A 23,002-nucleotide genomic window follows, 5' to 3' on the forward strand; every position below is an offset into this window, starting at 1 on the left:
AATACAGACCCAAAGTGTCCTGTCTCATTCCACATGCAGGAGGGAATCTTTGGGCAGCCACCTCAGATGGAGATACTGCTGCTCTTCAGGGGTAACTAACCTTGTCCTAGAGCACAACACATATTAAACAGGGCCCTAAGCTGAGCTTAAAATGCCCTTTCAAAATCATTAGCCCTTTGCCAAGCTCTTTATTTCTTTATGATTCTGGACTGTGGGCAGTAAGATAGAGCAGAACCTGTGGCCCATCTGAGAGAAGCCTTGAAGACTGGGCTGCAGCTTTCTGGTAAGTCAAGACCTCAGATATGGCTTGAAGCACAAGGTCCTTTGCTTTGGTATACACCTGATGGCCACCATCTCCCTTGCTCAATGCTCCTCATCAATTACAGTGCAGAGATGTAAAATGACTGATACTTTTAATACAAAGGGCCTGTCATTTATTTATTAGCTGGCGACAGGCCCTGCAGTCTAGGATGGATGCATTATAAATCAACTGCATTTCTAACCATTAAAAATTCATCCAATTCATAATGTAGGACGCCCATAATTTCATTATTAGTGTTGAGTGTGAAGGATTTTTCTTTCTCTTCCCTTGGTTTTACTTTGCCTCTTTGCTTTCCCAAAGATCTTGCTCATCTGAGGATTAGCTAGGCTTAATCCTGCAAGAGCGAGGTGGAGGGGTGAGAAGGGCTGGGGGAAGGATGACAAGGACTAAAGTAATTTTATTCCAGCGTTTTCTTCTAATTGCAATTTGCCATATATACTTAGGAGACTTAGCTGCCTTGTCTCCTGTCACACTTATGGGAGCCAGAGAAGCTGCTTGTCCTGAATTTAAAAGATGCTTTTAGGGGGAAAAAAAAAAAAAAAATCCCTTTTACCTCTCAAAGGGGAAAAAAAGGCGGTATGGTGGTGAGATAGGGAAGGATGATGTAAAATCTATTAAAATGTATTAGTAAGAACAGGCATCCATAAACTATAAACCAGTACATTTAAAACAGATCAAACATATATATATATATATATGAGATTTATATATAAAAATAGATAGGTTTAGTAACCTTCAGACTCGGTGCTCCAAATCTTAGAGGAAAAATAGGTTAGTAGGGCTGAAATAAAGGTGTGACATTTTTACAGACCCAGAGCTGTGACAGAAAACTTCAGGAACTGCTGCAACATCAGCACATGAACTTGGAACTACCATCAGGAAAAGCTGAGTCTATGTGAAGCTGTAAATCATCACTTAATTTGAGTACTGCATCCCGTATTGACCACGCTTGGCTGCAGATGGCAGGACAGCCTGATCCCTGATGTGGTACACACAGAAATTTTCATGCTTTCACTGAGCCTCGGTTTGTTCCCATCTCTTAAACAGATCTATTCAGAGAGGGACAGGGAGAGAGGGCTTGAACAGATTCAAGCAAGGTTCAGCATTAGGTAACTTGCAGTGTGTTTGGGAATGAGTGTGCAGGATTCTAAAAATGGATTATGCAATAAACCCTGTCTTAATGGGAGACAAGCCCAGGCATTGAGAGCAATCCTCACATGCTGTGAATTCAATGTACTTTTCACCTCAAGACACTTGCATACAAATCTTACATCAGCTACACATGGAAATGGGATTGTTGAGTTCTCAAATGGGTATGTTCACTTCAGTAAATCACATCTTGTTCAACAAGGCCAGTGCTTTACACTTAACCACAGTGCAAGACAGCTGCTTCAGGAGCACACTAGCAGAAGTGGTGCTTCCATTAGCAGCAGCATCTTCCTTCATCCTGCTGACCCCACTCCCTGTCTGCATCCACCAACAAGAGCAAGGTGGCCAGAAGGATGCTGAGGCAGACTGGAAACGTTCAGCAGCCAAGAATGACAACTTCTGCATTTTTGTTATACGAAGCAATCGTGCTCTGCTCCACCTACCCTGTGCTGCTGGGAGGCACAAGCCATTCCTGCCTGCCCACCCTTGTCTCCCCAAAGCCAGCCACCACAGGAGGCTGGGAAACAAACCCCTCCTTTTACACAAGAAACTCTTTAGGCAGAATAATTTTTTACATGGGTCTTTCCCCAGCTTTCAGGACTGAACAGGCTGTTTTGGGCTGTCTAGCCCAAAAGCAGCACTAAAGGCAGGGGTTTATTTTTTTTTTATCCTCTACTGACAGGCATCTGCAGCTTCTCTGCTACGTTTTGGGCTGTACTCCTTGTCCCACAAGGCAGCGCTACTAATAATGTTCTTGCTGTGTGTGCGGTCGTGCAAAACTGCTCCAACTCCTAAACAATAGCAGCTATTTTTAATTAGGAATCACAATTTAACCAGACAGTGAACAAACAATGAGAGCCTGCAATCTTCGAACCAGAGAGACATCTCCTGTCTGATCACGACGTGGCCCCTTGCACTTCTGAGAGAGATTAAATCTGAAAAACATCCTAGTTAGACTAAAAAAGTCACAGCACAATGCTCTTGCAAACTCTGGGAGCTCCTGGTGCCTTCAGGGGTACCACAGGCACATCCCCCTTGTCCCAGGAATGCAGAGGTACTCCCGCCTCCAGACACTTTCCCAACAACCAAGGATTATAAGCCACAATAAACTCATTCAAAAGCAAGACAAATGTTTAAATGAGGGCCAAAAGAAATCAATACCACAACTCTGCCCACACACACATACACACACACCAGCTATTTTACAGCGACCCACAGCAAAATTCAAACAATCAATGAGCCATAAGGAGAACACTCTTGAATCCCCTTCATTAACCTTGACACCAGGGCTGCCTGAGTCTGCAAGAGCCTCAGGTCATGCACTGTGTTGCTTCCTCTTGTCTTGCAGGGATGAAATCATAGGCATGAGGAGCATTGGCTGGTGAACAGAGCCCTGCTCTCTCTGGCATGGACAACTCCTTCAGGTTTAAGCACAATACAAGTGCATATGGATAGGGAAAGGCACCTAGGCATGCAGCTAGTAACACTAGAATGTAAACCTATTTTATCCCTGTTTTGTCCCACTCCTCTCACCCTGCTACACTGAGAAAAGCACACCTGTCCTTCCAAGCTCTGAACACCCACTAGAAACTGAAGACACAACCATCTTTGCTGGCTTAGGGCAATACCTGGTGGGGCAAATGCCTGGTCGGGAGCATCATGGCATCCCTGGCTTTGCTGAGGAAAGGCAGAGCTTGAGGGAGCTCAGCAGAAATCCACGTGTGCTTCGGCAGCAGCAGCACTTGTAAGGCAGAGGGGGTCGGTGTGTGGGTGTCACTGTGCAGGAAGCTGAGCCACGGGGAGAGAAGGGTTACTGACTCAGCAAGTGTTTTATACCATGCCCATCCCACGGTGTGTGGGTGAGTGGAAGAGGAACGCTCGCCCATGAACAGAGGGACAATGGTGCAGGTGTGGAGGTCAGGGAACGCTGCAAGAGGAGTGGGAGGGTGTGTGAGCCCCTATATGAGATTAGCAGGGCACTGGATGCAAGGCAGAATATCATGGTGTACATAGACATCCTCCATGAGATACTTGATGTCTTGGGCAGTTCGGTCCAACCCAATTGCTGCAGGGACAAGGCTGCCAGGCAGCAAGAGAAGCCTGCTGTGCTAGAGCCACTCCAAATCCAAGAGGAAACCAGGTCAGGACCTCCTCTCATCTGGCTTGTTAAGTGCTTGACAGTTCACACATCAAGGGCTTCCTTTCTGAAATCACCCCAGGCAAACCAACACTGCTTGCTGGCCCCAAAGATATCAAGATTAAACAGTTCAGTGGAAATGCTTTTAGGCAGGGGAGCAGGCAGAGCTTTGTATGAGGAAATACCTCCCTGTCAACTCCTTGATGTCTGTATCCTGCAGTACTTCCATCACTAAGGCAGTCTCTCTACAGGCAGGTCACAACTAGCAGCCCAAAACCAAGTTCTGCTTGATTTAAGGGTTTCTCTCCCTTGTGGCTCCCCATCACCAGGAACATCTCTGCCCAGTGTATCGTCACCCAGCTCTGCTGCCAGCGTCACTTCCCTGTGCTGGGGCTGGAGCCTCCTCAGCCCCCTTTGATCCTGGGTGTTGTTACAAACATCTCCAGTAAACACACGACAGAGTAACAGAGATTGGATCTAAAATCCAAACAGCAGCAGAAGGTGCTCAGGTTGTGTTCAAACCAAGTTGGGTGACTGTCACATCTGGAGCAAGCAGGGCTGCACTGCTGGCCACAACAACTCCTCCTAAAGCAGGTAGGGGTCAGGCAGAGTCATGTTGCTTTTCTTTCTCATGATTAATCCAACAGACAGCATCTGCAGAGCTGGCTGAGAGGCACGGTATATGCAATGGATTTTGCCAGCCTTTCCAAGACATCCCAAAAAAGTCTCATTTCTGCAGCACCATCATGGCAGGAAGGTCTGAAGTGTGACTCAGTGAGCGTGAGGCTGCAACTCAAAGTGCAGGGATAATAGGTTGGATGGGCACTCCACATCTGCAAATGAAGGTTGGACTTCTGGAAAATATGGATATTTCTTCCACTTGCTGTTTCAGAACTGGATGAAACGACGCAGAGCAGAAAATAACCACAGGTAAGAAAAATCACTTGAGACGTGAGCAGGTTGGATCAAGTTCCAGTGTCCGTGGTATGTCTCCTGTTAGTCAGATGTTGCAGTCTGGGAAAGGGACAAGAAGGTGATGCTGGGCACAAGGGAAGTTCTGTTTGCTCCAGTGAGGGACAGAAGCAGTAATTTTGGTTGCTCACATGTTTCTTCAGATACCCACAACATCTGCTCTGTAAACAGCCAGCCAGAGCCTGTGGGGTTTCTTCAATGTACAAATCTTTTGCAGGAATTTCACATCAACACTTGGAGCTCAGAGCACTTTCTATGAGAATCAATAGTAAACCAGAAAGAAGGGAAATTTGGAGCAGAAGGTCATTGCAGAAACCTCCAATGCCATCACCTGTAAGAAGCTGAGCGATGAGGTCGGTCAGGGCTCTTCCACAGAACCAAGACACAAACCCAGGCTCTGTTAGGACCAATACAGAGACACAGAACAGAGTAGCAAAACACACATAAATGAGTATATAGCTACTCACAGGTCTTTGCCAAAACCCTTAAAAGTATCTCACATGGGTTGAGTGAGAAGGACAAGACTGTAAGACAGTGGGAACTCCAGTGCAGAAGAGACTTGACCCACAAGTGCCTACTTCAGAAGAGCAATGGGAGCTAGGTTCTGCTGGAGAAGAAGCTGGAGTTTTCGTCTTAGAGGAGAGAAGAAGAAAAGTAAAGTTTGGAGAAACAGCAGAGCACTGTGGGAGGGGCTGAGACCTGCACAGCCCAGCCCCAGGCTGGCCATGGGGCAGCAGAGTGCTGTTGTCACTTCACACTGGGCTCCACATTTATATTGCATGAAAAGAATATTTAACAAATCCTCTTATCCCTGACAGAAAAAAAAATAAGTAAAGGGAGAAAAGGAAAATTTTCTCCTTTTCACTACCAACTGTTTCAGTTTTCTTTTTTAGGTAAATAAAACTAAAAGCACTTATGACTTTAGTTTCATGTTGTTGTTTTTGGCAAAAATTGGAACATGAACTGGCCAAAAATAGAAATGCTGCATACTTTTTATCTTCCCATGCCCAGGGTGAACAGAATATACTAGGCAAACAAAAAAAAATTAACAGTGGTAAAGGTAAATATCTTTTTCACTTCTGTTTTCAAGACCTATTAGAACCAGAGACAAGGAAATCTATTTGTTTAAGAAATATGATTTCTGAAATGACCACAATGTTCCTTTTAAGCTGCACTGAAATACAAGATAAAGGCAGGGTACTGAATGAAAGAGTGCTGATGGCGCCTTTATTGTGTGATTTGCCTTGTTTTTTTCTGAAGTACTTCTTTTTAGCCGATTACCATGTATTTACAGTTGGTGTAATTATATCTAATTACTTAATTAGCATGAATACGTGTAATTACTAACTTCGAATATGTAATTATGTCAGGGCAGCCTGTAATAAACGAGGTTGAAAAAAACCCTCATTAGGACTGTACGAAAGGACGGCTGCTCCACCCGTGTGGAGAATGCATCCCAGTCCCCAGACTGCGCCAGTCCTGGAAAACACAGCCAGCTCCGATTGTGTCTGGTAAAATCCTCCCCCAAAATCAAATCTTTTGCCCCAAAAGTCTAGCTTCACAGGCTTGTGGGAACTGAACATCCACTGCTGGGATGCAAATGGGGACCTGTCCCCCCAGATTACTTTTTTCCATTGAGGTTTGGATTTTTTTTCTCTGATTTGTGTCGTTCTCCAGAAGACCTGTTTTGTCAGATGAGAAATACAGGGGAACTGAACAACTCCAAAACTGTGCTGTGGCATTTGAGTAAAGCTCGAGAGATCAGATCCAAGAACTAATCTGCATCTGATGCATATTGCTTAGAATTAATGACTACTTAATTGCTATTATTTAAAGTAAAACAATCTTCCAAAATGATTCTTCTGAAACATTACTAATATTTCACCACAGAAATCTCCAGCTAGTCATAATTACAAAACCTGTGTTTTGGAAATTAAAACCCTGAACTTCAAGAGATGGAGATAAAGTAAGAAGCTGCTGTTACTGCCAATCCTGCCCAGAAGGACTAATAGCCACCTTCTGGACACCAATGAGGGCATGTTTTGCACTACCAAAACCTCTGATTGTAGGCTGATGTTATGTCTTACACCCTCATCCTCACCATTTACTCTGACCACAGTGCTTGCCACAAGTCCCATTCTTCTCCTCCCATCTGTTTATTTCAAAATACAGAGAGGTGCAAACTCCTGTCAACCTGTCGCTCCTCCTGCTGATGTCTGCCAAGAAGAAATACACTTGGTTTCTCTTCAGTGTGCAAAAGGGTAAGAGAAAGAGGCAGTTTTAGCTTATTCTTCTGAATTTGACTTGTGGCTGGACTGTCCACATTGCCAAACTCTTTGCTTAACCCTCCCCAGGCAGGGCTGAGACAAGGACTGGATACAAACCCCAGTGCTGCCCAGCATGTCATGGAGTTACAGCATAAAGCTGGGGAAGCATCTTCTCAAAGACTCAATGCTTCATCACGAGAAAACAGGGTGGTGCTGGTTTCTTCCATGGATCTTTGAGAATCTCTCATCCAGGAAGGGAAAGAGAATTTTAAGCCATGTTTGTCCCACCTGCTCCTCTAAAACAGGCAGTAGCAGGAAGGGGGTAAGAGACAATTGCAAAAATCCCAGGAAGCCAAAAATGAGAGCTGGCTTCTGTGCCCTTCATCTCATCGTCACAAGGACAGCACATTCCCAGTGAAGAACACATTTCTGTCTCCTTGAGGACACCTTAACAAGAAGATCCCATGGGACAGCAATGCACAGCGGGAGCAAGAGGGACTGCAGCTCCACAGGCAGGGAGCTGGTCTCCATATTTCAGCTGCGATTCCATTATGCAGAGCTAAGTGGCTGGGAATAAACATCCGTCATCCCTGTGTGATAAGTGATGCTTGCTAGTATAGAGGGTGACAGAAATCTATATCACATCAATGTACTATTAATACTGCATTAAGCATACAGAGTTTGCTCTCCTCATTGCAGCCTGGCAATGGGTATCAGCATGTCCTCCACCCAGACAACATCCAAGAGCACAGAGATATTCACGTGAGGAAGGAAGAAGAAAAGCTTCATGATGGAGAGGGAAAATGCTTGCTGAAGATGCAACTCAGTGCAAAAGAAAGATGCTGGGTGTCATGGAGCATCTTTGCTCACAGCTGGGCAGCAGCTCTGTGGGAGGTGGGTGGCAGGAGCTCAGCTGGGCATTAAGGCACTCCCCAGCCCAGAGGAGTTCTCTCTACAACTGACAGCAACTGAAGAACCGTTTGTGTCCAAGCTCTGCACAGGAAGAGAGAAAAACCCTCCAGCGTGAGAACCATGGGGAGAACAGGAGCAACAAATATTCTCCAGCTCAGTCTTAAGTTGAGTAGAGCACATCAGATCAAACAAACCCCTTACAGCAAAAGCTCCCCAAAGCATGGTTAATTTAAAAGGTGAATTATGAAACTTTCCAGCCTCAAGCAAAGCCACCAGTGAAGTCAGAAATTTTGTCCAAGACAAGTCTTGGGGACTAAAACACAAAGCACACACCAAATTCAACTCTACCTGACGGCTGAAGGCCTGGGTTTTGCCCCATGAATTACAAAGAAATCTAAAAAAATTAGGGCATTCAGCCTGCCAACATCCAGCTGTGATTTGCCTCTTGTTATTACCCAAAGGAGTGCCACTGTTGTGGGGTCTGGTTTCTGCCACACTGCCCTGTAGCCCTGGAAAACCTGAAGCATTCCTCCTGTGACACCTTCCACAGGAGAGAAGCACCTCCAGATGCCATGCCAAGCATCTTTGTGAACCAAATGCTGCTGTGAGCAACTTCCTCTGCAACCCACCCAGCTCTGACAAGCCCCACAGGGCAAACACTCAGAGCAAAACTTAATCCTCTGAGGTTTAAGCTCTGCCACTGCACAGCCTCAACAGCACCCACGTCTTGAAATGGTCGGCACACAGATTAAAGAGATTTGAGACAGCACAGGAGGGAAAGGAAAGAAAAGTAAAGCGGGGAGCCCCCCCTCCAAGCCATCAGAGTTTGTAAATCATTTTGAAGATGAGGTGCTATAAGAAATGTAAATATATAATTAACGGCACAGAAAAAACACGCTACATTCAGCTTCTCCCGCTCCTGCCTAATCACCGCCCTCATCCTCCCCTCTCTACAAACAAGACCAAATTTAGCACATTAAAATGAAAATCAAGGGGAAAGCCAGGCACGTTCACTGAGTACATCCCATCACTCTGGCAAGTGAAGGGTGGTGATATAGGCTTGAGCACAAGCCAGCAGGACCCAGGAGGGTACACAGCAGGGGCTGCCCCATGGACACCTCCCCGGGAACAGCAGCTGCATCTCCCCTTCCCCTGAGAGAGGAGTGGAGAACAGGAGCAGTGTGCTCCTACTGAGCACTTAATGCCAAATGGGTTCCCACAGGTTGGGAAAATCAGCCTTCTCCCTGTTTCCAAGAGCTGAGTTATGTCTCCTACACCCATGAGTCAGCAGAAGCCACGAGATGAACAGGGGTGGCCAGCGCAGCACTCCCTGCTTCTGGTTAAGCCACAGAGTTAGCCCAAGTTGAGGCTTATTCACCTTTTTTTTTTTTTTCAAGCCTTTTATTTTTCCAGTTCTACCTGGAACCAAGACACACTAAAAGGATGAGCAATAACAAGAGAGGAATGTTACCCAAACCCCTGCATTGCTTGGCTTGCATCTCAGAGCTGGCAAGAGGCCTGGGAGAGCTCAACTACCACCTGTGAGCCGCATGCTGGGAGGGCTGCATCCCACCACTCATGTGGGAAGTGGTGCAGGACTCCCAGAAAAGCATCCTTTTACACAGCACTTTTCTTTTATACTCAGAATTTAGAAAGACAAACTGGAGAGGACCATTTGATCACCACCTGCTAGTCTAATGAGCTCAGTTCATGACCCAGACTTATACAGGAAAGGTGTAAAAGCTTTACAGAAGCCCATAAAAACAAGACATCCAGCATCTAAAACCCCTGGAGATAAAGATATCTCCACACATCTGCCCCACCTATGTACACGAGTCCTGAGCTTCTCCCTGGCCCATTGGGGAGCCAAAGAGGCAGCCCTATGACTGGGAAACTGCTGGAGGAGGAAGGGGAGGCAGGTCCTTTCCCCAGCCAAGCACGGGTCATGTCCATCCCCATGCTCTCAGGTGGCTCTTGCTCACACCTGGGACCTCATGCTTGGAGCTGATGAGGAAGAGCCTGGCTTGGAATGGCACTTTCAGGCAAGGGGGGAAGGTGACGGGTGGGTGGCGGAGGGAGGGTGAAGGGAGGTGAAGGTGAGAGTGGAAAGTCTTCTCTGGAAGCATCTACATGTATGTTGTGATTTCTGAGACCTGAGATTCACTTTGGTTTCTGGACCATACCAAGACCCACTCTCCTCAAAAACCTCCTTCTCTTCTTCCTCATCCTCTTAACCTCTTCCTCCTCGTCCTCCTTCCCCCCATCCCCCCCAGCCCATCCCTTGATCCTCACGGGGGCTCCGGATCGGGCACTCACCGTGTCTGGCTTGTGGCAGTTGTGACCTTGTCGGAAGTACTGGGGGTTCTCGATGACGGGAATGCGGGTCATGCCGATCACCACTGTGTCCGGGCCAGCGTCCAGGGATGAGGGTGTCGTGATGCCATGGTTGATGTGGTGGAGAGGACTGGCTGAATCCTCCTCTCCGCTGATCACTTGCCACGGGACCTGCAAACAGCACACACACCTGTCAGGCACAACAGGGGGAAGGGCTGATGAGACCTGCTGACCACGCGGGTAGGGATTGCTGCAGGTTGGCACCTGCTCCTGGACAGGATGCCTGTCCTAGCAGTCCTGGTAGTTGTCCCATCCCCAGGGCTAATTTCTCCAGGCAGCTCACAGGGCAGGGAAGATGCTACAAGTTTTCTTTCCTGGCTTTGGGATACCAGATTAACAATCTTGAAAGGTTAAGTAGTTAAGGTGACACCACATCAAAGGTGAGCCATCCACAAAGTCCTCTCCTAGGACTGTCACAAGAGAAATCAGTCACTGTGGTGTCTGTATATCCTGTCAGAATTATGACCAAGCTTAGACTGGAGAAACATCACCCCCAAAGAGTTATTTCACCCCAAAAACACATTCATGCCATTTCTGTTGCCCAACATGTTGCCCATATTGTTTCCCCTCTTCCAGTTTCACCTGGGCACACAGAGCCCTTCAGTCAGGCTGATACCTACAGGGACCCACAATGCACTGGAGCAGATCCTGCTCAGCTCATGCTACTTCCCACCACCACAACTGGCAACACCTCCCTCTTACCCTCCTGACCCCCAAAACTTGACAACACCATCAAACAGGCAAGAAAATGAGGTAAGACCCTCAAGATGGGAGCAATGGAAGACTCATTCCTCCACAGCCTCTCTGGTGTGCATTAATTGCTCTCACTGGAGCGAGGGCACAGAAGCAGTTTCCCAAAGGAGGACCCCTCTGCCACGCTGGCATCCCTTGGAGGCCACAGGCATCCAAGGATGGCAGAGAAGAGAGTTCCCAGCAAGATATGGAGAAGGCAGTGCCACAACCTTTAGGCTGAGCTGCAACAAACCCAGAAGACTCCCCACTCCTCGTCTCCTCTAACTCATCTGCTACCATCTCAAGTATGTCTTAACTCCCAATTCCCCATCTGTTGCTTGCTCATGGGACCTGTTATCAATCCCCACCAGGCTGAGAGAGGGACCTGGTGGAGAGCTCAAGGTGGTCTCTCTGCACTGACCCCCATGCAATGTCTTGGAGTTGCGGCTCTGTGAACAAGGAGCCCTCAGCACAGTCCACGTGCCTTCCCCCAGTCCTCCAGCACCCACTTATGCATCCTTGTCTACCTCCACGGAGAAGGTCCCCAAAGCACCAGTGAGCCCACGTGCACCCACATTGATCTCTGTCCTGCAGAGGTCCAGCAACCATGTTCCAGCTCCTTCAGACTCCTGCTCCAGCCATGATTTCTTACACTCAATGTCTGTGCCCAAGAGCAACAACTCTGATCTTGCCCTAACCAACAGCAGGCTGGTTCCCTCAGGTGAAAAGAAGTGATGAAGGAAAGAGCATCCATACCTGAGAGCCAAGACCTGCTTCCTTCACAGAGATATTTCACAATATTCAGCTGTATTTCAATTTTGGGCTTATGTTTTATTTTATTTTTAGACCCTCTAATCTATGTTGCAGCCATTCTTGTTGCATTGGTGTTGTACAAAGTAGAGACCACAGTGAAATCCTCCATGAGACCTCCTTAATATATTCACATGGGAAGAGAAACCACACTCAAGTAGTGATGCTCCTTTTCTCCTGTGTGGATGCTATCAGGAGCTGCCAGAAGCTCAAGTACAAAGAAGCAGAGATGCTGCATTGAGGTATCAAACCCATACAGAAAAGCCGGCCTTTTACCTATGTTGCATAGAAAATGCTCATCTCCCATCAGTAATCTACTTCTAATTGCACAATTACTTTATTATGTAGCACTAGCAAAGAAGAGGGGAGTCTTCAAGCCATTTTACTCTCTGGAGCTACTGGGAGGATGGGGCTCCATGCAGTCATTCTGCCTGCATTAATCTAGTCTAAAGGCTGCTCATTTTTGGAGCTTCAAGTATTGTTTGTTCTTCCAAGTGGGATATAATGAAGTTATTGTGTAATTAGCAGAGTCCTGGCAGCTGTGACAGGTGTTTTAGTCACGAGGAGAAAAAGTCTCTCCCTTTATTGTGAATTCCTTTTGGCAGGTTCTGGCTTTTTTAACGTTACTCCTTGGGCCCGTGTGACTTCCAGTTTTCGAGATGCAAAGGCAAAATTCAGCTCTTGTCGCAAGATGCCTCTGCTGGGACTATGCACACTGCATTTCTCCACACACAGGAAGTGAACAGGCAATTTTGGTTTGAATTACTTTTGTTCTTTTGTGATGACAATTCTTTGCAGGCAAACCAGGAGAAGTGGGTTTTGTGTGGTGTGCACATCTCTTCGTCCCTACCCTGCACCACTGGCCAGCCAAGCTGTGGTGGGAAGTGGAGAGCTCTGCATTTAAGGTGCAGTTCAAAAAACAAGTCATAAAAATATCGGCTGGTATAGACTGGTGTAAAAAATTGTAGAAAAGAACATAAAGATCTCCCTTGCAGTGGAGCAGTGTGAGAGGCTATTGAGAACTTATAGCTTTTCCTAAGCAGTCAAGGTGTTGCTTCAAAAGAAAGGTACTTCATTAAGCAATGGGATGTGAAAGGCCCCTCTAGTGAGTGATGGCCAGGCTGGATGACACTATGAGCAGACTGGTCTCATGGAAGGTGCTTCTGCCCATGGCAGGGGGCTTGGACTAGTTGATCTTTAAGGTCCCTTCCAACCCAAATTGTATGATTTTATGGGAACGAAATATTCATTGTCCTCTGCTCTGAGAGCAGAAATCACACCTTTGTGGCAAGGAGCAAAGAGGACATCTCCTGCAGCATTAGGATTTGTAACCAACCACGGGACACACACCAGGCTGACACAGACCCCGCTGAGGACACGGTCCTCAGGGCCTCACAAAGCCCTGATATCACTTTTCCTTTGCTGTTCTTGCTTCCACAGCACCTCCTAATTTTTAAGTAACACAGATCATGGCAGTACCCCTCTAGCACAAGCGGGTTAGCAGGACATGGCTATGTCTAAAAGAGTAGGGCATAATCAAGGTTGGGTACTTGTGAAACTAAGCACAGCAAACATCTATTAGTCATTGTTCCAATGGTCATTTCTTTGCCAATAAACAGATCCAGAGTCTGACCTTCTTTATGCTCCATGGTTTTTTTTTCCTGTGGCTCACTTTTTAGGAGGACTTTCTACATGTGTTATCCTTAGTTTCATGCCCCAAATCCATCCAAGATCTGTGCGGTAACCATGTCTCAGCTGATCCACTGGTGCACTCCCATTTCCCAGTGAACACTGGGTCCCATAAATGGACTCAGCCTCTCAGTCATCCAGCTCAAGTCAATGCTGACAAGCTTATCCATGCACAAGACCTACCAACCCTCAAAAGCCTCAGAGCTGAACTGTGATGCTTCACGACTACCTCAACCCCTCCCCACTTCTGCAAAAGTGGGAAACCCCAAAAACTTCCAATGGCAGTGCTGACACCACAGGGATAGCACACCTCAGAAAGGATATTCTACCCCTGCAATAATACAGGGACAATTTATTGCCTCCAGATGTATTTCCAGGTCTAGAAAAAAAAAAAAATCTCATTCTCCAGAGTCTTTAGGAACACACATGATGGACATGCTGCACTAGGTTTCCAGCTTTCCAAAACATTTCTGATGACAGTAGGCCCTGACCTGACATGGACTAGAACATGCTATTCAGCCAATTAATCCCAATATCCTCCACAGAACATAATTTGAAAAAAGACATAATTTTCAGTTGTGGACTTCTCCAAGTTTCTCCTATTTTTTTTTTTTTTTTTTTTTTTTTTGGGAGAGCGGTGTGGGTAAGTAGAAATCTGGACAACATTAATTCCTACAGCACAGTCATGGCTCTCTATCACTTTCCTTCTCTCATTCCCATCTCTTCTGGCTGGTCACAGCTGAGATCCAGTTCCCTCTAAGCCCACAGCCACTCTGTTGAGACTCTCAGAGTCAGGTGAGTGCTGGACTCACTGCACAAACCTGAGACAAACTTAGAAAACATTATGGATATCAAGCAGTCACTGATCACTTTTATAGGTGTGACTATTGCTCTGACTCAAAATATACACTGCCATTAGCAACTCCTGGGAATAAAGCAGCTACCCAGACTTTAAATCTATCTTGGCAATAGTACATATTTTTTGCTGTTAAGTAGGCGAAGAGGTTGAGTTTTCTGATGTATAATGCTGATTTATGGCTTTATTTGGAAGAATTCCCACTGGTTTCACCAGTACATTTTCCAGGTAAGGTTAAAGGGAAAAAATGAAGGAAAAGAAAGGGAGAGTACAGATTTAGGTTTACTTTCCATTTGACAGGGAAATGGGCAGAGAGATATAGAAAAGAAGACAGTTTGGTACAGTAAAAATGCAGAATAATAGTCAAGGGTAACTTGGGGTAATTCCTAATGTACTATCCTGTGATCTTAAAACATTATATAAAATACTTTGGAGCTTTTCTGAACAGTGATGCAGTGACTGTTTCTGTGAATAACTCAGCCTGTGCTATGGACAAACATACCATGGATATTAACTATAAAAAGAGCTTATTTGTTAATACTTTAAGAAGTCTATGTCCATTCTGAGCACTGACATGTTGCATCTATACTCTGAAAGGCTCTCCCATGGCTCTCCTTCCTTCCAAGCAGGAGTCTTGTCAGCCAGCAGCATCCACACTGTCTGCAAGGACAGAGTTGAGCTGTTCTCCTCACCAGCTCCACCCAGTTTTCCTGACAAGGAAGCACTGTCAGCAACAGTGATGAAGGCACTCCATCACTCCCTTTCTCTATGGGGAAAGGCTGAGGAGATATTAGAGCTGCCCAGGGCTACCCCTGAGTGAAGAAGCAGGCAGCCACTGGTCCAGCCCAGCACTACAGCCTCTGCCAGCCAGTGGGAGAGTCAACCACAATGACCAGAGGATCAGGATCATATTAATCTGATACTATCCAAAGAGCAGCGAGGCAGCTTGAAAATGATACTTTTGGAAATGTCACAAGCAGCAGTGCTGTTCTGCCTTCCCTACCACATATTCTCTACAGCCAAGTCCTCTTTCCTGAGAAAGACACCTCACTCAAACACCACTATTCCCAGTCTCATTTCCACCCTCTTTTCTCCCTCAGTCTCCCAGTCAGGCTATAGTCCATCCATCCCAGCAATGTCCCAACTCTTCTTCCCACTTTGCATCCATCCTGGTAATATCATCTCTGTATATACTCCTACAGATTACCCCCAAATCTCTGCTTTTCAGAAAGTCTGTCATTCTCTATTCAGCATTGTTCTCTGTGGCTAAACTGGAGTTTGTCTCGGTGGGTGTTTACCTTCACCTCCTTGTTTATCTGGAAGCTTTGTGAATAGGATACAGCTTTCAGTCCATGTCAGTGAATCTCCTAGTTCATTCACAGTGCTACATGGACGATTTGTTACTTATGAAAAATAAAGCAAATAATAAATAGCTTAGGGACCCCTGTTTGTGAGATCATATCATAATGGTAAATTATTTATCAAGGCTAAGAGCTATACTTTATAATAAAACATAGACTCAGGAATATAGGGTACTTTATAAATAACCACAGACTAGAGAAGATAATGGTCACTTCATACACATCCATAACATAATGAATACCCCAAGGCAAACAGGTAAAGAAACAACAAAAACTCCAGCTTGGCATCACAGTAGCCTCTCCAAAGCAACAAAAATGATTGAAGGTGGAGAAAACATGACCTCTAAGGGAAAACTGAAAGAATTATGCTTTGTGTTGAGAGGAGAAGACTGAAGGGACACGTGATAACAGCCTTCAAATATGTAAAAGGTTGCAGCAAAGAGAAATATAATAGCTGTTCTCGACATCCACTGGGGATAAAACAAGAAATAATAGGTTTAAATTGCACTGAGGGAGATTAGAGTTTGAATGTTCTCCCTAATGCCTGGCAGTACGGCTGGTTGGGTTTATCTGGAACAGATAACCCAGCGATGCTGCGGGGGCTCAACCACTGCCAGGCTGGGAAGGGAAAGGTTAAAGAAATTTCTTTCAAGGAGAGTTTAGCTACAGAGAATGATGCTGCCCAGAGCCCTCACAGGCTGCAGCACTTTTCACCTGTGACCAAAAAGCCCTCAGCCTCTTTCCTTTCTGATGCTTCCACAGAAACTCCAAGCAGAGACCTCTCCAGCACTGCAGACCAGGTTTGAGCAGCATCAGAGGCACTGTGGGCACAGCACTGGACCAGGATGGGGCCATGGTCTCTCCAGCGTGGTTTCAGAAAGGACAACTTCATCCACATCCCAGGCCACGTGCTCAGGACAGAAACCAAGTTTGCTGAGGCAGAGAATAGTGAGGCGAGTGCTCAAGGCTGCAGGGCAATCCCCTCTCACCACCCACGCCTCTGGGAGCTGTCGTGCAGAACATCATTTTTTGATCAAAAATGATCACTGCAAGAGCTAATTGTGCCATCCCCATTCTCCTTTGTAATATAAAGGAGCCATATAATTAACCTACTTAATTAGGAACTGTATATGACCCATAACTAGCAAAAAAAATGCTCTCCTAGTAAAGTGGGTCACCATGCATTGTATAGCAAGCACTGAAGCAGACCTCATTAAGCTCCAATATATATTGTATATAAAATCCCTTTCTCCTCCAACTCCAAACCCCTGTTGGCACTTCCACATTTCCCCAATCATAATCTTAAATGCTGTTTTTCAAAGGGTCATATCACCAACTGGCAAGTAGATAATTCCAAGGCCAGATCTCTCAGCCCAGCTTAACAACTCAGAGCTATGCACACACATACACGCGGACAGAAAAATTACCTCAAACTTCAGCTTATCAGGAAAACAAACAACTTTAGAATAAACTTTAAAAAATTTCCAACCTTTTGTTGGAGCTGAAATCAAACCACCCCCCAGGGCTGATCTCTGCACCAGGAAGGAGGGGAACTGAAACTCATAAAACAATGAGTGAAAGCACAACAAATACAATTAAAAATCCAGCCATGCTCAGAGCAAGATTGCATTTACTGTCTCATAAAGAGAGCCTCGTCCTTTCAGGCAAACAAAAGGAAATCAATTTCTTAATTTTTATTGGCAGATGTGGGCACGGGGCCAAGGCAGCGCTTGGTGCCTACGCGGGCCCTGTTTGGAGCCAGTCTGCCGTGGGCTCCAGCTTGTTCCCTGCCCTCCTACAATGGGAAGCAGCCACTTCTCATCCCCAGAGTCACCAATCCCAAACACAGGATGGTCCATCATGTGGCACCTCTTCCCCTGACCTGCAGCAGACCCCTCACTTGTACAGAACACTGGGCTTTATCCGGAGATGCCCCCTAATTCCAGCTCTCGGCGCCTGCTTTGTCGCCACCATCTCAACCATGTCCAAGCAGCATTTCCCACACCCAGAAAGCTTAATTCCATCTCCATGTCCCAAATTCACCCCGAGTTATCCCCACATCATGCCAAGGGATCTGGAGGGCATTGCTGCAGAGGCTGACCTGTACAGTCCAGCCCTTGCTCAAACCCCACTGTGGCTGCCTGCGGAGCCTCCGAAGGTGACAGTCCCTTCTCTGCCACAGCCCATTGGGCACAGTCTCTTCCATCAGCTTTTTAGGGAAACAGTGCAAATAAAAAGTCATATCCTTGAGCTTTGCAGGCAGATGAAGACATCAAGAACACAAATCTGAGCTCTCAAAGGGGTGTATTCCAAATCCTCAGCTTCCATCACCTCCAACAACAAAGGCAAGAGAAAACAGCAAAGCAGCAATACATTTTCCCTTCTCCTCAATGAGATGATCATTTTGAGGCCCTGATAATTTCAAGATGAAGATCTCTGTGAACTCTGAGGTAAAAGGAAGTGAGGGACAGGCTCAGGATCTCTGCACCCACCACCACTTGGGTTGGACACATGGCTCTTCCCCCACTTCCACCCTTTATACATTGCAGATCCATTATCACATAACGAAAAAAAGCTGTCAAATCTGTTGTCAGTGGGCGATCCCTACACAGGCAATCCTCAAACCCCTTTCTTTCCTAATGCAACATTCTGCCAAAATACTGCCATTTACAAAAGCCCCTCTCCCTCTTTATATATTGACATTTCCTTCCCTCTCTGATTTTTTTCAGGTGCTTGCAGTGGGGAGTAGGCAGCTCTTGTGGAGGGCCCTGTTAATCCTCCCTTCACCCTTTTCAGCCTCCAGCCACCCTGGCATGCCCGTTTGAAACATCACTCCAACCCCATCTGGTGTAGAGGATGTCCAAACCTCCCTCACTCCTCCCATGTCCTTTGCTTTCCCCCTCTTCCCCAAGCTTATTTATTGAGCTTAGACACCAATCCTCTAAGCACTCACACTCAGGGACGGAAACATTAAGATCAAATCATATAAAATATAAAGTCAATGCTTATGACGGCACAAATGCATAAATCCAGCAGAACAAGAAACAGAAAATGCTTACAGTAAAAACGGTGATACAATCTGATAATTAAAAAGGGTAGGATCTGACAAGCCAGAACCATGTGTGACAGCAAAGCCAGTCAGCAGCCATAGGAAGGCAAGGCAGGAATTTTTATATCTAGGCATAAAGCTTCCAGCCCAGTGTTGCCAAACTACTTCAACTCAGAAACTGTGTCTAACCAGCAAAGGGACTGCAAACAGGCCACAGTGTAACCAGGAGAATATTTCAGATCCTGCAATGCTGGATTCCAGGAATCTGCTGACTTCTGAGGGATCAAAAAGCCAGTGCCTTCCCCCACGTAATAACATATGTATACTGGGAAGTCAGTTCCTTTGCCAAGAGGAAACAGTCTGATCTCACTGCTGAGATCAGCTGAAAGAACTAGCAAATAGTGCAGGCAACAGGAGAGGAAGAAAAGTCTGTTCTATTCAAGGGCCACTGCAGGAAGGGAGATAGTAGTCTGTCAGTGCTGGTGCTGGCATCCAGACCATCCTCAGTCACCTTCCGCAATTCCTCCCACCTAGATTTCCCCATCTGCTGGTAACAAGCCAATTCTTTCCACTGCTGGGTATGCATGCTCCCTGTGGGGTGTGAGGAGGAGTCAGCAGAACCAAATATCCAACCTTGCAGAGAAACCTCCTGTCATTGCATCTTGGCATGGCAGAGCCAGCAGCAGCAGAGAAACATGCACCTGGATAGGGCAGGAAGAGTGAGCAGGGGCACCCGAGAATGCAGCATCTGTGCATGGCCAATCTCCCTGTATGGCCCCACTGCAGCCCTCCTGTCCCAGCCCCAATGTCAAGGTCCAGAAAGGATTGGCGGGGCAGGATGGCTGGCTGTGGGGTACTGGAAGAGCTATGATACATGAAAATGACATTTCTGTTGCCTTATCTTCAATGCACAAGGCCATCATTTCCATCCCTCATTATGGGATCAGCTCCATTTGAAGCCAAAACATCATTTTCTTCCCCCAGGTCTTCATCATTCCGCTACACCCAGCCCCCAGCTCCAGAGCTGGGCACCATCCTGCCTGCCCCAAATCATCTGCTTATTGCCAATTGCCTTGTTTCCCCATTCTTCCTCTTGACTAGATATGCCTCTTGTTTTGTTCCAAACAAAGTCACCAAGCTGTCACATCAGGGCACCTTGACTCTGGAGCAGTGCAGGTTTTACAAGACAAGAGCCAGGCAATGACTGGGCAATGGCCTCAGCAGTGCCTATTAATCTCTTGGCTCACTCATCCCTATCACAGACACACCGTAAAAATGATATAAGCATTTCATTCAAACGGCGCTGCAGAGAGAGTGGGGAAGAGCACAGGGCCAATTGATTTCCAGTATGTCTGCTCTTTACCTCCAGGTATAAATACAACAGCAAAATCACGGAATAACCATCATATCAGCTTTCTAATCTCTTCTGTTCACTTTATATACTGCGCGTTTCCTACAGCTTGTCTACAGGAGGTTCCAGCACCTCTGCACCCCCAGCCCAGGCGTTGCAGTCACTTCCTTGCTCTCAGCCCCTCCAGTGACAGCTTCAGGATCTGCAGATCCAAACCTCAGATCTGCCCCTGCTCCATGCAGGAGGTGCCAAGAGGTCTCCCAAAGCGACGCGCCTCAGGTGCACAAGAGCAGCGCTAACATGCGATTGCTGAGCCCTGGCAGTGTTAGCACTTGTTAAAGGGAGATGCTCCCCTGCTCACACCCTTTCACCATGGTATGGCAGCTTGCTCAGCACTGATGGGCACTCAGGCATGCCCAGATCTGCTGCCAAGCACACCAAGGGGGACAGCCCCACCGACACAGGGACATGGGAAAGGCAGCAGCACCATCCGCTTTCCCCATGCCCTCAGGACCCCATAGCTGGATTTAGCACAGGTGGCCCTGATGGCATTTTATCTCCTCATGAGCACCATCCAGAGGATGAGTGGACACCAAAGACCCATGCCGGAGCAGGGCTGACAGCTCAGCACCGAGGCAGGACACATTTCTTTCTGCATTTCCAATTTATCATAGCCCAAGGCTTTTTATCCTCTCTCCTGGCCTCCAGCCATCGCAGAGGGAGACTGTGACAAACTGATAAACACTCTCTCTGACCCTTTCCTTGGGTGAACATGCAAATGCAGCATGAGAATGGAGAAAGGGCTGCGTGACAAGGCAGGCAGTATCAAGGGGTCATCTTCTGCAAACTCCAGCTCAGCACTGAGGCTATGTTCTCCCCCATCTCAAAACAAGGCCTTGGCTAAATAGCTGCCAGATGGAGAGGAAAGCAGAACTAGTTTATCATAGAACCACAGATGGTTTGGATCAGAAGGGATCTTAAAGTTCATCTAGCTCTGACCTCCCACCATGGGCAGGGACACCTTCCACTAGACCGGGTTGCTAAGGGCCTATCCAACCTGTCCTTGAACACTTCCAGGGATGGGGATAAGCTACACCTCCATCTATTCTGCAATTCAGCCTGCAAAGAACATGCACGTGGCCTGGATCAAGGCTGTGGCAACTACATCACTTTCAACACTGTGGCCAGCACTGGGTGAAAGCTTTGGGAAGTGTTATCTACCAGCTCAGTGTGGAGCTCTCCAGTGCAAGAGGGCCACCAGTGATATTTGCTGAGGGGTCTGTTAGCAGCTCCACCACCAGCATGTCCAGCCTGGTGCTGGATCACTGACCTGAGCCAAGAGTGTGATGCTGCAGGAGCCTGTGACTGTGCCAGAAAACACTTAAAACAGTGAGAACTACTGAAGGTCTGAAAGTCAACGCTGGGACCACTATTGCCCTCCTGCCTGAGGCTTTTCCTGACCTTTGCAGAGTCTGGTGGCCAATGCTGCCTAATAAACACCGTCCATGGAGCAAAAGCCCTGCCAGCAGCAGCAGAATATGATTCCACCAGCCGGACAATCACAGGCTGAGGGCAAGAATTAGGCATGTTTCTCATTAGCTCTGTGTCCACCAGCCACCTCGATCCCCTCCCTCCACTTCCCTTCCCATGCCTTGGCCACTGCAAGATCAGTCTTGGGTCATCTTGATCTACTTGGAAAGCTTAGCCGCCATGAGAGCAAAATGCTTGTCCTCTGGCTCCAATCTCTTACTGAAATTAGTGCCAATGGAAGTGTCACTATCAATTTCATAATGTTATTGGATAGATGTAAAACTGGGCCAAGTCCCATATTCCTGACAGGCCATCAAAGAGGTGGGATTATGGGTAAGGAGACAGGCAAGCCCTGGCGGAAAGGCAAAGGCTCCAGATCAATTAGCCTGACGAGGCTATCTTCCAGCCACATCACTTCGTGCTGACACCAGCTCCTTCTCCCTGGAGCCCGGCCGCCCATGCACCGAGGTGGTTTATTTTCTCCAGTGGTAACCGGAGTCCCTCCAAGCCCAGGGAGCTGCACATCCCCTCTCCAAAATCCAGTTTATGAGACTCCCAAGACAACGAAGGATTTTTGCAGTCATTACAGGACATTAATTTTCAGGCCTCCTTATTTTGGTTTAATATTCTGTCAAGCTAAAAAAGAAAACCATATGTTAAAAAAAATAAATGAATGCCTTACTCTGCATTGCTCAGAGGTTTCAAATGGAAGGAGTGCTCAAAATGTAAAGTACCTGGCACAACACATGTTTTGTCTTTGCTCTGTGTTTTTCTTCTTGGTTTTCTTTCAAGATCCTGCTTGGACCATGAACTAAACTGGCCAGTACCATCTGGTCTCATGCAGTAATTAACAGTACTTGTAATTTTTCAAACAAAAATAATGTTTGGTTGTTGTTTTTTTGGTCAACTTTTGACCTTTGTGTTTTTAAATGGGATTTTTATGAAAACATTGAGCCGCCATCAGGGCTGCAGATGCCAGTGGGTTCACTTCCAGAAGACGCCTCACGTGCCCAGTCCCTACCAGCAAGCAAGCAGCTGCACTTGCTCAGGGTGCAAATTTGTAGACCCAGTCTTAAAATCAGACTCGTGATGTTTGCTTCCAGGCCAAAAAATAAATCCTTACATGGTCAAAAAATAATAAAAAATCCTTGCAGTCATAGTTTGTATCTGTTCGTGCATAAGGGTAATGAAAATTTAAAACTTCTGCTTCTCAAAAAGTAAATGCCCATTTTTTTTTTCACCTCCACAGCCCTCCTTGAGATGATCTCCAGCAGTGATATCAGTCTTTCAGATTTATTCTATCCTAAAATAAATAGTGTGTTGCTTACAGAATCAAAACTTATTTAACTTTTATAATGGTTTAAATCCTTATCTGCTCCCGTAATATTACGAGACTCTTCTGGAGTATGAAGTCTGTGTCAGAAATATCCATGAACAAATAAACAAATCTTTTTTCCTTCACGCTGAGCAA

The 23,002-nt window shown here is 46.5% G+C and overlaps 1 protein-coding gene across 2 annotated transcripts in view; it reads right to left on the bottom strand.

Annotated features, from left to right (window-relative positions):
- The window catches only part of NTRK3 (neurotrophic receptor tyrosine kinase 3), a 209,089-nt gene that overhangs the window by 83,096 nt on the left and 102,991 nt on the right, over positions 1-23,002 (bottom strand). For both annotated transcript variants that reach the window (XM_032700246.1, XM_032700247.1), the window contains exon 12: positions 10,076-10,264. In XM_032700246.1, the coding sequence (XP_032556137.1) occupies positions 10,076-10,264 (189 nt within the window). The remainder of the gene's footprint in view (positions 1-10,075; positions 10,265-23,002) is intronic.

This window comes from Chiroxiphia lanceolata, chromosome 12 (assembly GCF_009829145.1).
Source record: "Chiroxiphia lanceolata isolate bChiLan1 chromosome 12, bChiLan1.pri, whole genome shotgun sequence".
Classification (NCBI taxonomy): Eukaryota; Metazoa; Chordata; class Aves; order Passeriformes; family Pipridae; genus Chiroxiphia; species Chiroxiphia lanceolata.